This window comes from Mastigoproctus giganteus, chromosome 5 (assembly GCF_048544385.1).
Source record: "Mastigoproctus giganteus isolate SK-2022 chromosome 5, ASM4854438v1, whole genome shotgun sequence".
NCBI classification, from domain to species: Eukaryota; Metazoa; Arthropoda; class Arachnida; order Uropygi; family Thelyphonidae; genus Mastigoproctus; species Mastigoproctus giganteus.
Window position 1 is genome coordinate 98,339,733 of NC_143579.1, and position 16,830 is coordinate 98,356,562.

Here is a 16,830-nt window from a genome sequence, read left to right on the forward strand (position 1 = left end):
GATTGAGGTGTATAACACCTTGAATAGTTTGAGCAAGCTCAATGCTGCTGATGGGATTCTTCCTCTTGCTCAGATTACACACTTGAAGGGGCATAAATTCAAATTGAGGAAAAACAGTTGCAGAATAGATGTGTGGAAATTTGCCTTTAGCCAGCGAGAGGTTATTTGCTGGAACAAACTTCCATCGTCATTATGGAAGTTGATAGCTTAAATAAATTCAAGAAACAACTGGACAAACTTTTGGAGTGGATGGAGAGGTGAAAGGGAAGTGTTTTTTTTTTTTGTTTTTTTTTGCTGATGCTTGCTTTCTTGCATCATATTGCACTACTAATGCTACATTTACAACTGAATTTAATATATAGAGGTGATGTTTCTCTGCCAGGTACATCACTTATACAGCCAGAAGACCAATGCATTACATTCCCATTTAAGGCTGCCTATTAGCTTCAATTAATTTAACCAATTATGAAGCTAATGACAATTAACAATAGTCAATCAAAGAATTTTGGAAGAATTATAACATAATGAAAACAACAAGCAGTATTAGTGATGCCTGGGAAGAAGTAAGGTCCTCCATTCATTGACAAATTTTGAGGGAATTTAAAAACATCTATCAGAAAGTACAAGATGTTTCCATTTTGCAGTTTAATCTCTTTCTGATAATCCTCTGAAATTTTAAATGTTATGTATGTAATATTCATTCACTTGCAATAACTTTTCTTAACAATTTAATTGTTTTCATTTTGTACAAGCTAAAGCATCACTTCAAATAATATGGGTAAATATTTTATTTTGCCATACCTCATGTGCCACTTGACATCTTCAGGGGAAGTCATGTTTGGTGATATGGACGTAAAATCAAATGGGATGTCAGGAGATTCAGGCGTAGTGACGTAATTAGGTTTCTGTGATTCGTAAAATGTCACGCGCACCTTGGACGGCGGCTTCAGAGGAATCTGTTCTCTAAGAAAAGTCATAAATAGATTAGCAACTTGATGGATAAAAATAAGGATAGCAAACTATAAAAGTAGTTAGAGTACAATGTAAACCACCATATTACCAATGATATAAAGCTACATCCAGGATTTCTGAGTTAGGAGAGAGAGAGAGAGAGAGAGAGAGAGACAGAGAGAGAGAGAGAGAGAGAGAGAGAGAGAGAGAGAGCGAGAGAGATGAAATAGCAATCATTCAGCTACACCAGGTAGGAAATGTACAGTCATGAACTGGTAAGAGGTTGGTTTTTCACATTTTGTATATTGACTTTCAAATGTTTTAGGCATATGAGTGCAGGGATGTGCCGACCAGGGGTGCAAAGGGTGCATCGCACCCGGGCACTGAATGTTTAGGGATGCCAATGCTAAATGCCATTAAATTATATAATTCTTATATTACAAATCTCAACAAAAAATTAAAAGATTTGTTTAAATTAATAATAAGTGACTTAAAATAATAATTGTCAATTATTTTAAGTCATTTAAGTAATGGGGCAGAAATTGAAAATTAAATTTTTAATAATTTTGGATAGAGATTAAATTTTTGACGATTTATAATTATTATTATTTATTATTTTTTTTGTTAAATATTATTTATTTAAATAACAATTTGTTGAATCATTCTCTTTAGATGGCTGACAGAAAAAGTAAACTTTCCGGCACAGCCTGCCGAAAAAGAGGAGAGTATAAAAAAAGTTTCTACTGCAATTTCACAATTTTTTGAACACCTGAAAAAAGTCAAAAAACTGGAGAATCGTCGCAATCACTGTTAGATACTTTCTATGATGACAAAACATCACTCAAATTCCGTAGAAGATTGCTTTTTGGAAAATCAACCGCCTATTGAAGAAATTTCATCAAAAGTTGAATGTATACGACAGGAACCTCTACTGGTGATATCTGACCAGATTTGACCAGTAAATGGCTAAAATTGTTAGCGAACAGTATTAGAATGTTTTTAGTAGAACTCAATCTAGAACAAGTTTAACATTATAACTTTCCTTTAGATGATAAGAATAGGTCATTTTCTACAGAATATTATTATAAACAATTAAATAATGGGGAAAAAATTCTTAGAAGCTGGTTATTATATTCAAAGTCAAAAAATTCTGTATTTTGCCTTTGTTGAAAACTATTTCATAATAAAACTACGGGGTTTAACCATATTGGTTTTTTTGATTGGCAACATTTATCGAGAGCTTTAGATAGACACAAAAAAAGTAAAGCACATATTGACAGTTTTAAATCATGGATTGATCTCAAAAAATCTATTAAACATGAAAACACGATTGATACGTTCATTGAGAATTTGATAAAGTTGGAAAAACAGAGATAGAAACCAGTAATAGAAAGAATTATTTATGCAATTCGATTTTTGGCAGGGCAAAATTTAGCTTTAAGAGGCCATAATAATAAATTGTACGAGGAAAGAAACAGAAATTTTCTAAAATTAATAGAAACATTTGCACAGTTTGATAGCATTATGGCAGAACATTTAACACGCATTCAAAATGATTGTAAAAAAATGCCTCATTATCTATGGGATAAAATTCAGAATGATATAATATCTGTCATTGGTCAGAAAGTGAAAAATACTATTTTAGATATGTTAAAACAAAGTAAATGTTATTCGGTTATATTAGATTGTACGCCAGATGCTAATCACGAAGAACAAATAACGGTAATTGTAAGATTTGTTAACTTAAATAATGAAGCAAAAAAAAAAAAAAAAAAATTGAAGTAAAAGAACATTTATTAGGCTTTAATATTCCAGATACAACAGGTGAGGGTCTTACTAATTTTGTACTTAATTTTTGACAACGGGGCTAACATGAAGGGTAAAAATAGTGGTCTTCAGAAATGAATTTTAGATATCAAGCTGAGAGCATTTTATGTGCCATGAGCAGTGCATAGTTTAAATTTAAAGAAGAACTTTTTATTTTATTATATACAGAAGGCACATTGCTGTATACAACTCCCCTCGGGGCTTCAAGCCAGGAGTTTACATAAAAGAAATTACACAACATAATAAACTAAACTAAAAAAAAAAGCATTATGACTCCAGAAAGATTTGAACACTGGGGGTGATGGATAGGTCCTCGGGAGCAGGTTCTAATGTCTTCTGACGTGGTCCCGGGAAGGAAGTCGACCGAGTACTGAATGCAAATTTGTAGAGGTCGCCATCCACGGACTGTATGTCTTGCAGCATTTGCATGGGTAGGAACAGATCAGATAGCCTTAACCGGTTTGGAATGGCCTGTAGGATTGGATTAGCCCTAAGGCTTGGGACTGGGATCCTCCATCCGCAGTTAGCCCAGAAATCTGGTACTGAAATAATGCTGACCATCATTTTGATGGCAAAGACAAGTCTTCTCTCGTTAATGATGGCAGGAAGATGTCTGACGTTGAGAGCTGCCGCCATCTGGGTGGTCCTTGGTGCAGGGGGAAGCTGAAATTTCCATATGGCCCACTTTAGTAGCCAGAATTCCCCCGCAAAAATCCGTCTAAGATGGGTCATAGCAGTTGGGGTCCAGACTTCGGCACCATAGAGTATGACCAGATAAACATGTCTTAATATATCTGTACCCAACAGCCTGGTCATGGACGTGCATAAGTTGTTGTTTAATCATCCACCGGAGTCAACAGAACTTTATTTGCAAGTGGTCTATGTGCGGTAGATAAGAGAGCTTTTGATCAAAAATAATGCCCAGATCTGTATGTTGTTGGATGGCAGAAATTGCAGATCCTCTTAAAATGGGTTGCACTATTGTTGGGCTCCATTTGAGAGAGAAAGTCAACTGTTTTGACTTCTCAGGATTGATGTGAAGTCCGAAACCAGAGAGGAAGGCCTCAAGGTTCCGGATTTTCTGAAGAATTAAGGCATTGATGTATTCAGCAGTGTCTCCAAGGCTGATGGGAGTAAACAGTTTTCTCTAGAAATTGAAAATTTTTTTGGCATTGTTCAGGAAATATATGTATTCTTTTTGGCATCTACATTTCGGTGGAAAATTTTACAGGAAGAGTGCCCCACATTAACTGTTAAACCGGTAGTAGTAGTGGCAGCATGTGATGCAAGAAAGCAAATGTATGAGCTTATGCAGCATCAGCCAAAAAAAAAAAAAAAATCACACCATTCCCTCCAAATGCCTGTCCAGTTCCTCCTTAAATTTATTCAACCTATCAACTTCCACAACGACAGATGGAAGTTTGTTCCAGCAATTAACCACCCGCTGGCTAAAGGCAAATTTCCGCACAACTAATCTACATCTGTCTTTTCTTAATTTGAATTTATGCCCCCTTAGGTTCGTAATCTGAATAAGTGGAAGGATCCCATCAGAATTCAGCGTGCTGAACCCATTCAAGGCCTTATACACCTCAATCAGATCACCGCGCAGGTGCCTAGTCTCCAGCCACTACAATTTGCAGAACTTAAGCCTCTCTTGATAAGAGGATCCCTTCATTCCCCTCACCAATCTTGTTGCCCTTCTCTGTACACGCTCAAGTAAATCTACATCCTTCCTAAAATGAGGCCTCCAGACCTGTACGCAGTACTCAAGGCGTGGCCTGACCATTGCCTTATACAGAGGGATAATCACCTCCTTTTCCCTGCTAGCGAAATTCCTATATATCATTGACAAAACCCCATGACCTGCCCTGCCAGCCTGTCTGCATTGCTCAGAAAACTTCATATCTGACTGCACAATTACTCCCAGGTCTTTTTTCATTTTCTACCACCTTAAGTGTAGTACCACACAGTTGGTATGTTTCTCTGGGGTTACTTCTACCCATATGCAGTACTTTGTATTTGTCAAGGTTAAACTTCAGTTGCCACTTCTTAGCCCATCTGCCCAAATTATCTAGATCCTGCTGCAGTAGCACACTGCCATTACTGTCATTAACAACCCTGCCAACCTTTGTATCATCTGCAAACTTCGACACTAAGCCTGATATACCTTCATCAATATCATTGATAAATATACAAAACAACAGTGGACCCAACACCGAACCCTGTGGGACTCCACTAATATTAGTCCAAGAAGAGCAGCACCCATTGATTACCACCCTCTGTCTTCTCCCACTTAACCATCCTTTTATCCATTGTAGCAACTTACCCTTAATACCATTCTGCTCCAATTTGTACAATAGTCTTCCATGCGCAACGGTGTCAAAAGCTTTCCTGAAATCCAAATATATGATATCAAAATTATTTTTTGCATCCAGTTCCTTTGTAACCACATCATAATATCCTATCGAATTTGTCAGACAAGACTTTCTCTTAACAAACCCATGCTGTGTCTGAATAATATATTGCTGCAGTCTTGTCTAGATGATTCTGCAATGCATCTTTAACCAGCGACTCCATTATTTTACCCGGAACAGAAGTTAAACTAATTGGAGACCAGGTGGGAAATCAGGGTTGATGCAATAAAAGCACTCAAGTACAATTTGGATGCAATGTATGATATATCATGAGCAATCTCAGGATAGTAATACTCTAAATTCTGCCAAATCTTTACTAACAAAAAATCAAGTTGTACAAATTTATATGTTCTGTTGTAATTTGGTACAACATTTTATCAAAAATTAATATTGCTAGTAATTTAATGCAAAAGTCTGATCAAGTCATACCAACAATAATAGAAATGTTAAAACAAGTAAATGACTATTTCAAAGAGTGTAGAACTGATATGATGGCTTCAAAAACATGTTAGAAGAAACTAAGAAAATTTCTGAAGAAATAGACTGCGAGACATCATTTCCAGATGTTGAAATAATTTGACCACATAAGAAAAAGATGTTTTTGTATGAAAATGTGGAAGATGAAAGTATTTTATTGCCTTTATAAAGTCAATTTTTATTTTACTATTTTGGATACAGCAATTCCCACAATTAAGGAAAGATTGAATTTATGCATAGCATAATGAAAGTTTTCAATTTTTAGATGACATTTTTTCATTAAAATTGCTTGAAAGAGATACGAAATTTAAATATTGTATGCATTTACAAATTAAATTATCAAACTGCACAACAGGAATCCCACATAAGTGCTTTGGAATTGTGCATTGAAATAGATATTCTTTTAACTTATATTAAATCTAAAATTGCCTTGGAAATTTTTGAATACATTTTTTTCAAATGACATGGTCAGTTTATAACCAAACCTTACTGTAGCTTTAAGAATATTCTTAACGATGCCAGTTACAGATGCATTAGGAGAGAGAGAGATCTTTTTCAATACTTAAGATTATTAAAAATCATTTACGATCAACTATGAAATAAGACAGGCTTTCGAAATTAAGTATTATTAGTATTGAAAACACAATTGTTTCCAAATTAGATAAATCTGACATTATTAATGAGTTTGCAACAAATGAAGCAAAGAAAATTTATTTTACGTAATGACATACAGGTAATGCAATTGTAATTGTTAATATACACTGTGCTGCCACTTTATTAGGTACACCTACCTAGTAGTGTGTTGAGCCTCCATTAGCCTTCAAAACAGCCTGAATTCGTCTAGGCATGATTGAACAAGGTGCAGGAATGGAGTATCATGCAGACATGAGTGTGTCATGCAGTTCCTTGAGATTCAACAGTGGTGTAGGCCTGCAGCGAACAGCCCTTTCCAGCTCATCCCAAAGATGTTCAAATAAATAGGCTTGAGATCCAGGGGACTGAGTGGACCACTGCAGCAAAGAAAAGTCATTGTCGTGTTCCTGGAACCATTCCATAGTGATTCAGGCTTCGTGCACTGGCACATTATCCTGCTGGAAGTAACCATCTGACTGAGGATAAACTGTCAACATGAATGGATGCACTTGGTCAGCAATGATGTGGCATTCAGACGTGAATCTATGGGTATCAATGGACCCAACGTGTGCCAAGAAAACATTCCCCACACCATAACACTGCCCCCACCCCCACTGCATTGTGGCTACCTTCACAACGAGATACCAGGTATTGCACTACTTTGAATAAACAATGCTTCTCTAATAGAGGAGACACCTACCAATGAGTGAGCCAACAAGCTCCGAAACGCGTCTGGGTGGTGGTGCCCACTGAGAATAAATAATAGTAGTCAAGAAGTCAGTAGGTGCCTCCGTAGCCAGGTGGGCAGGAGCGGCAATGTGTAGCACACGCTTCTTGATTAGACCGGGATTCGAGCCCGTGACCACCAAATACGGAGGATGAGGAACGGTCAGGGAATGACCACCGCATATCCCCGGAGCAATATGGCCTTAGTTGCTAATGCTCCTAAAAACCAAACAACATCAAGAAGTCAGTAGTCTATTAGAGAAGCATTGTTTATCGAAGTAGTGCAATACCTGGTATCTCGTGAAGGTAGCCACAATATGAGATAAAATCAAATGATACCTTTACACTAGTAGCCCCAGGGGCTCACATCTGGTGAGTATGGGCTTGGCACACCCAGGGTCCTGAGCTGGATATCATCATTCTTCTCTTTCTTGGTGATTCCCTACTACTTTTGTCTCTCTCTCTCTCTCTCTCTCTCTCTCTCTCTCTCTCTCTCTCTCTCTCAGGATTTTTTTTTTTTTTTGGCTGGTGCAGCATAAGCCTCAGGCTTCCTTGCACCATATAGCTAATAATAATAAATGTAGTTAAACTTATGGGTAAACTATGGTGTATTTACACCTATTATATAGTTAATTTCAACCCATAACATATTATGCCTTGTGCATTTAGTCTTTAAAATAAGACCTGTACATACAAATCGAACTTGTCTTCATTAACTTTTCAGTGACTGATGAGAAAACAGTTGATGTAAAGGATGACAAATTATTTCTCGCACACACACAGGTGACAAAGACCCTTGGCGCACCCCTGTATGACTGCATTTTACTGAATATCTTCAGTTAAAACTGGAGCATCTTTTAGGATAGGCTTTGTATGTTGAATGCCACATTTTGGTGAATATATGCCACATTGTCCACTAGAAAAGTATCAATTTTACCTCTAGTATTGTCTTAGTTTTAGGTTTGCTTTGCAACATACAAATATACATTATAATGTTAAAATAACAAATGAGAGTAACATCACAAAATGCCAAAATAATTTTAAGTATGTCATCTGTCACTTCTGTGAGTTTTTTTGCTATGACAATTGGTGGATAACAAAGCTGTTTGATATGACTATGACTAACTCTGGCTGACTCGTCCTGACTTTTGGTTCATACTGTATATGTTAAATCTGATATCCAAATAAAGAACAGCAAATATTTTAAAAACATTATACAGGGTGTCTCAAAAATATTGGTACAAACGTTTAGGGGAGGTAGGTAACATCTAAAGAAATATGAATCGCATAGGAACCCATAACCGGAAACGTCACCGTAAGTCGGTACATGGCGCTGTTCATCAGTTCGCGAGAGGGAAAATTTCTGGTTTACTCATTCAAGCAGTAGTCACCGCACGAATAGCATGCATCGATATACGAACTGTGAGCTGGCAGACATGCACCTAGTGTATGGATTAGCCGCTCAACGAATTTATGGAGAACGCTTCCCAGACAGACATGTACCGGACCACCATTTGTTTGCGCGTGTGCATCAAAATTTGTGTGATTATGGGTCATTTAGACGTAACAGGAGTAGTAGGGGCAGACCACGTTCGACGCGAACTCATGTCTGGCACGACGATTCCTTACACCCCTTTCATCTCCATAGGGTTCAGTTACTGCTTCCCCAAGATCATCCTGCACGTGTGGCTTTTGCGCAGTGGTTTCTCCAAGAAAGTGTTCAAGCCTTGAATTTTCCAGCCTATGTTTTGGTCACGGATGAGGCTTATTTCTCGGGAAGGCTTATTCAATCAGCACAATGCTCATGTGTGGACTCACGACAACCCACACAGAGTGCACCCCCATGCGGCACAAAAATCGCTTCACAATAAATGTGTGGGCAGGTATGGTCGGTGATTGCTTAGTCGGCTCGTACCTGTTACCATCCTGCATGAAGTCCGCTAAATATCGGACCTTTCTTAAACAAGTTCTACCAGGGTTACTTCACGATGTTCCAGCAAATGTGAGATGCAACATTTGGTGTTGACATGACGGGGTCCCTGCCCATTATGGAAGGTGTGTTCGTGACCATTTGAACAGCCGTTTTGGGCGTCGATGGATTGGCCGTGGTGGACTCGTTGCCTGGCCTCCAAGGCCACCTGATTTATCGAGTCTTGATTTCTTTCTGTGGGGAGCCCTCAAATCTATTGTGAATGAATCGCCTGTGGAGATGGAAATGGATCTCATGGAGAGACTCGTCTGTGCTGCTGCTGCTATTGTCAAAGAAACTCCAGGTGTGTTCGACTGTGTCCGCCAATCCATGCTGCGTTGGTGTTGTGCATGCATCGTGTCTCATGGTGGAACCTTCGAGCATCTGTTGTAACATCATGAAATGCGTCCATCTTGTACTCCATTGTTAATATTTGTCAAATAAACATTTATTTGACAAATATTAATGCCACTAATTACTGTCTTGTGTCATTTCTGCTTCTTGTGCCTCTGCTACTACTTTCCCGCGACGTTTCCAGTTATGGGTTCCTATGCGATACACATTCCTTTAGATGTTACCTACCTCCCCTAAACATTTGTACCAATATTTTTGAGACACCCTGGATATCTTAAACTGTTTAAAAACAAGTCACATATTAAGAAGAACAGAATCATTGAAAACAATGATTCTGGTTTTTTTTTTTTTTTTTTTTTGTGTGTGTAAAACTGTCATTGTTAACTCTGGGACAGTGACATCAGAATGCCTATCTCCCCAAGCATCAAAATTATATTGTCAAATTATTTATTTAATCTTTTAAGATGGCTTATTATGTTATCTATAGCCCTAATAATGTACTAGCTTTTATACATCAAGGTTAGGTTAGGTTTGTGATTTTTTTGGTTCATTAGCAACAAGGGCTATTATGCATCAAGGACAAGGTTATAGCTTGTTAAAAATAAATTATAGTAACCTACAAAAGAGGTTATCTTGTAAAATGGCTATATAAGTATAAGAGTAAAAGGTGATAAATGCATAAAAAATATAAATGGTATTTTATATACTTATGCAAAAATCAATATGTTGTAAGAAGTTAAAAACAGCTGACACCACCGTTCAGCTTGGTATACTGAATAGAGCTGCAGGTAGACAGACAGACTTTACCCAGTCCTTAAGGGAAAAGTCACATGCTGGAATATGAGCATGCCAAGGTGAAAGGGTTTGCCTTGGTGTTTGGGCAACCTTGTCTACCACGATATCCAAATCTTGGAGTAGCACTTGGACACTAATACCGAAAGGACAATTGGCAGTCTGACAGGCATTGTACAAATTTTCCCATCATGGTTCAAAAACAGAGTTCCACATAGGATGGTCTGGCAGGGATTTAAGTGTTAAGGCATATCCGAGAGGCAACTTTATGTGAAACAATAACAATGGTTCATTTGCTTCCATGTATAGCCTCTGGATAGAAGATGGTCAGAATGCTCCAGTAGCAATACAAATAGCTTGATGATGGATGGGATCCAGCCATCATAGTATGCTGTTCCTGGCTGATGCAGATACCTGGGAACCATTCTGAGGAAAAGTTGTTTTAAAACTGTTTGTATGTGTATATTTGTGAATGAGAGGGTTTTTTATTTTTGATTGTGTGTTTGTGTGCGTGGGTGAAACGTGTGATTGAAAATGTATCATGTTGCATTATATACATGTAATTGTCCTTAATTTTTATCGCTTGGCCTCCTAGTAACTTTTTATTTACCATTGTCTAATGTTGTTGCCCCTCCCCCCCCACATATTTGTCATTTTTAGTAAAGCAAAAGAATTTTAAAAATTCATATGAGAGCTTTTGTGTGGCTTACACTAGGTTTGCAATATCCTTGTGTATAAAATGTTCTGTTTTCTCCCATTTTAGCTGTAAAATTTCAAATTAGCTGATGTTGGCATATGTAGTTTGCAAATACTAAAATAAATTTTTAAAAATATGCAAAAGAAAGCATTATGTACACATGCTCAGCTGTTTTTTCATATGGATAGTGTTGATACACACACAAACACACACTTTATAGTAGATTGTTGCAAGTAAGGGTGATTGGTAACATGATCTTTAATATGGTGGGGTCAACTTTTTTTAAAAGAAAACATTGTTATGTATATAGCATTGCAAAGCCACAAATGTGCTTAATGTCTTAGTATTTACTTCATGTATCTTATCATTACAGTGTTGTATTTCTTCATCAAGTGGGATTGTGTAGGCATTTCAGTAGCTGTTACACCTGGTATTCTAATACAGCCATGTACTGCTTAGTTTCAATAAATGTTATTTTACTTGATAATCTAGTTGAGCCCACACGAGTACACAGTACATGCATAATAAGGTGAATTGGTCTGCACCCAAGAAGTAGAGGAGAGAGCATGGAAAATATTCAGTCCTCTCATACACTTTGTATGAAGTTAATGGATAATTCGAGAAAGGTGAACTTTTTATCAAATACCGGTCCTAAGAATTTTGTGTCTATCACTACCAGAATAGCATTTTTTCCGAGGCTCAGTTGAGGTTCAGGTTGAAGATTACACTAACGACAAAAATTATACATGAACTGTCTTTTGCAGCAAGAACCTGAATCCATTAGTCAATTACCAGGAATTGAGGTGATCAATGGCTTGTTACACTTATATTTCAATAACCCTCACATTGCACGACTGAGAAAATATGCTACATAGAAGGCACTGTTTATAGTTGGAGGAATTCTTTTGTGATAGCAAAAAGCATAACACTTAATACTGATCCTTGTGGTACTCCCTCCTCTTGGCAAAAGGGGAGAGAGAGAGAGTGAGGCGCCTACACAAATTTGAAAGACCAATTGGCTAAAAAGTTTTTGATAAAAAAAAGGGGGGGGGGAAGATGGCCTCTAAGACTTCTTTGTAAGTCTTTTAAGATGGCAAAACTGCAAGATGTCATGCATTGCATTTTCTCCATGTCAAAGAATACAGACCAGTTGCTCCTGTCTTAGGAAAGCATCCTGGATAGATGTTTCCAGTCTAATTAAACGGTCCAGAGAGGATCTGTTTTTTCAGAAGCCACACTGCATACTAGAGAGAAGGTCATTTGATTCTAGAAACCATTCTTTGCAGAATTTTGCACAAACAGCTAGTCACAGCAATAGGTCAATAGTTTGAAGGAATTTTAGGATCCTTACCTGACTTAGCAAAAGCAAGAACAATTGCTTTGCACCAGGCATCCGGAAACTGCTCTTCGATAAAGATACAGAAGGAGAGGGTAATCCATAGATTTATGAGAAAAGTGCTTAGTCGTTTTATAATGAATTTCATTTGGTCCAACAATACTTGCTTCCTCAAGTATTGTTGGACCAAATGGTTAGAGCTCTTTTAATCTTGTGTATGGTGAATGGCCCATTATAGAGGTAAAGGCCTTTTGATGTGAAATCAATGTTTTACTTTTTTGGACCAGGAACTCCAGGATTATATTGCAGAGATATTAGAAAATTCTTCTCCAACAGCATTGGCTATTGCAATTGGCTCTGCAATAGTGCATCCATTATATCCAGGACTGATGAAGGGCAGGAGGTATATTTTCCCCCTTCATTTTCCGGATTTTGTCTCAGCCCACCTTAGTGCTGGTAGACTAGGTAATAGATGAGTGAAACAGATCCGCAATTCCTTTCGACTCTGAGGGTGAATGTAGAATGGCAGTAGTAGGATATCGTTGGAATATCTCCCAAGCTTTGTTTGGAGCCTTTTTTTTTTGGTGCTGTGCATTCTGCTTTCCACCATAGCTTAGGAAAAGGTGGTGTGTAGAGTTTTTAGAATGGCAGTTGCAGCTGCATGAACAATATTTTCTGTGATGTATATGACTACATCATTGATTGGCTCCTGACTGACTATAGTGATCTAAAACTCAAGCATGTTTCCCAAAATGTGATCCGTGAGATGTGAACAAGTGTTCTGTAAAAAATCCTAATTAATAATTAAAATAATAAATAAATTTTGCATATTTGTAGTGTACACCACTTTTGTATCATTCTAATTTTTAACTTTTTTTTTTTGGTCATTAATATACTGTACTGGCATAATATACTGTACTGCTCTAGCAGATGGTGAAAGACATTCCAGTCAGCCTGAGTACTAATCAAATAGACCACAGAACACTTCATTTTAGCAGGCTTTGCACAGAGAAGTATGCGTAGAGGTAGTGACATCTATAAAAAAGTAGCAACGTAGTGATCTAATATGCAGTTCGGATCCGATTTAGCCTGGAGTACACAGGTTGAGGGAAGAAAACTGATATCATACATTGTTCAGGTGGATGAAGCAAAGTAGCCTTTGGCTGATACATTCTTCCATATTTACAGTGCTGGTGGTGTGGTGCAGACTGTCTTTGCAATTACAAGATTAGTTCTGTAGCAGTGCGGAAAACTAGTAAGCATAACTAAACACACTTCCTCGTATAAATATTTTTTTGATAATTATCAGTATTTCAAAATATTATTAAAATAAATGACTACAGATTTGTAGTTGGAAAAAGAAACTTTAAAAAGAGAAACAAGTACTTCTAGTATTGCAACTGTGATCAACGAAAACGAATACAACATTGTCACACTTCATAGTGAGGATGAACAATCACAGCCTTTTGAATTTTGGCTTTACATGTGTTGGAAATAAAGATGCTCCTGATGCACAGTGCGTCATATGTAATAATATATATTAGCAAACATTTCTTTGGCTCCCGCTAAACTTGTGTTCTGTAAATATATTGTGAGATGAAAAGTTGGGAAAACACTGCTCTAGCATATGGCGAAAGGCATTCCAGTCAGCCTGATAAATCTTCCACCATAGTAAGCTTAAAGGTAGACACAGTCTCCCATTAAGTAGGCTGGTTATCGTGGGGAAGTGATCCCTTCTGTAGAGGGTCTCCTCCACCTTCCAAGTAAATGAAGAGAGGAGAAAAGGGGAGTGGATAAAAATATCAATGGCAGAAAACATATGGGTAGGCATGTGGAAGAAGGTGTTAGCCACATTTAGAAGCGGGGGTATTGTCAGTGGGCATATGCTCTGTGACATATTCCATTAATATCAGCACTATCTCACAGGGTTTTATGGCCATTGAAATTCCCGAGAAGTAGGATGGGAAAGGCAGCTGCAGAATGAGATAATCAAGGTCCGTCTAGGACACGGGTGGTGAACCTTTTTAAGGGTGCATGCCAAAATTGGCTAAATCTTTTAAAAAATTACCCTCTCATGCCCAGAACACAAAATGGGCTATATCTTTTAAAAAACTACCCTTAGCGTTAAGCCATCCAAGGACGCCTGAGATGCACTGAGCTTCCAGCAAATCTCTACAGTAGCAACTAAGACCATATTGCTCTGGAGATATGTGGTGGTCATTCCCTGACCTTTCTGCGTCCTCCGTATTTGGTGATCATCGGCTCGAACCCTGGTCTAATCAAGAAGAGTGTGCTATGCACTGCTGCTCCTGCCCACCTGGCTATGGAGGTGCCAACAGGAGCATTGTGGTCCAGGCTCCCTTCTCCAGTGTGAAACGTTGTGTCCACAGGGATTGCCCTCAGGGCTTTGTCCTGGGTTCCCTTTTCTGGAACTCTGTACTCGATGAGCTTCTGAGTACTGGACTTAGACAATGTCCAAACCTTGGCATACGCCGATGATCTCTCCCTGATCCTGGCAGGGGACTCTTGCTCAACTTGAAGTATCTGCCAACAGAGCTCTTACTACCCTGCAAGAGTGGTAAGCATCTCATGCATGAAAACCCAATCCATTCTCCTGAAGGGCTATCTTGATCCACGGAGGCCGCCTCAAATCAAAATACATGGCACAACCATCAAGCTTGTTACCTAGCTGAAACTCCTTGGCATTATCATCGACAACAAACTAACATTTCTTCCACACCTCAACTATCTACAGAGAAAAATAAACTACTGCACTGGTTGCCAGGGTGACCCACCGAGATTGAGGGCTCAAAAAGCGCACTCTAGCATTACTCTATAAAGCCATATTCATACCAGCCATCACCTACGCTTCTGGCATATGGTTCACCAAAGCCACCTAACAGGGACCTTTGCAGCAAACTGAACCTTCTTGGACTTTCCAACAGCTCCCTTTGCACCTGTGGTGCCCAGGAGACCTGGGACCACGTGATGCATGACTGCCTACTATGTGATGACCTTAGATCTTCTCTCATCACACAAATCAATTTCATCCCGAGAGACCAGGAGAAACATCTCCTGGAAACCCACCATACCTATACAGCCTTTACTAACTTTGCTCAGGGCCTCTTCATGAGGCAGAAAACCCTGCCACAACCTCAGAATCAGACTCAACCAGACAATGATAAGGCCTAATCAGCCATGTGTCAAGACCACTACTTTCTTCAGCGTACTGCAATACCCGTGAAGACTTTCAACCTGCACAATAATTGTGCCTTTACAATACAGCCTCAATATACCATGACTCCGGCTTCCCCCCCCCACCAACTTGACTACACTACCTGGACAGGACTTGTCTGTCCCATGATTGACACTACCCGGATTTGACCCTCTCAGATTGACTCTACCAAATATATCTTCATGCAGCTTACTACTGAAATGATTTCGCCACCTTGTCAGTCCCAGGATTGACACTACTCAAATCTGACCTTCTCGGACTGGACTGGACTCTACCAACTATGACCACACAGCATTGCTGCCAATGCCAAGTGGCAATCCTGAACCCCGTGCTCCCTTGCACAGCCCTGTTTCTTCCCTTTTACACTGATTGGGGGATGCCAGTCCCCTTGTCTCCTCCTCCCCCACCACTGCCCCCCTCTTTCCTTCTGGTGGGGCATGGGCCTGCCTCACTGATTTTGGAGTCATCTACTCTATCGACCCTATACCTCTGTCTCTTGCCCCCCAGCCTTCAGTCTCCCCTTACCCTCTAGCTTTCCAACTAGTGTTGATCCCACGTCAAAATTATCCTGGCCCTACACCCAAAATTCTTAATTCCACACTGTATAACTTAAAACTCCTTTGGCATGACCCAACCTCTAGCATCTCCCCCCCCCCTTTTTTTAAGGTACTAGCATTGAAATCCCAGGAAATTAGGTGGCAGGACCTGGCAGAGTACTTATTTAAAAATACCGTGTACCTGGCCTGCCTCCGCGGGGCTGTGTGGGCAATGTTGGGCCTCAGCAGGGGTCCAGCAGCTAAACGGCCAGATGAACAACGGTACACGACACTACACCCAACAATATCCATTCACTTTTAAATCTCTGGCCTTTACAATGTTCTGTAACACACGACAATGTAGACTACGCAGAGATGGGGGAAACCCCTGGTGCTGTTAGACCCTAAACATACTTTACCTAAACATCACTGTTGACCAGGTACACCATTTCATGGCAACGGTCTTCCCCTCTGGCGGTCTTTCAGCAGGATAATGCGCCATGCCACACAGCTTGGATTGTTAGAGACTGATTCGTGGAACATGACAAAGACTTCCAGGTATTGCTCTAGTCTCCAAATTCCCCACACATCAATCATCTGTGGTTTGTGTTGGAACAGCAACTCCGATCTGCAGAGTCTTAACCACGACCTTACAGGTGTTAAAGGATCTGCTGGTTACGTGTTGGTACCAGATACCACAAGACATTTAGAAATCTTGCAGCGTCCATGCCTCGCCGGGTACGAGCTGTTTTGGCTGCACATGGAGGACCAACGTCATATTAGGCAGGTGATTATGTTTCGGCTCGTTGGTGTAGGTATTTCTGTGACACCATAAAACAATTATGTGTTAAAAAAAAAAAATAGGCTATATATAAAATGACCA

At 39.1% G+C, this 16,830-nt stretch overlaps 1 protein-coding gene across 2 annotated transcripts in view; it reads right to left on the minus strand.

Moving 5' to 3' along the window:
- The window catches only part of LOC150085580 (uncharacterized), a 433,845-nt gene that overhangs the window by 25,028 nt on the left and 391,987 nt on the right, over positions 1 to 16,830 (minus strand). For both annotated transcript variants that reach the window (XM_090374122.1, XM_090374123.1), the window contains one exon: positions 802 to 963. In XM_090374122.1, coding sequence (XP_090230248.1) covers positions 802 to 963 — 162 coding nt within the window. The remainder of the gene's footprint in view (positions 1 to 801; positions 964 to 16,830) is intronic.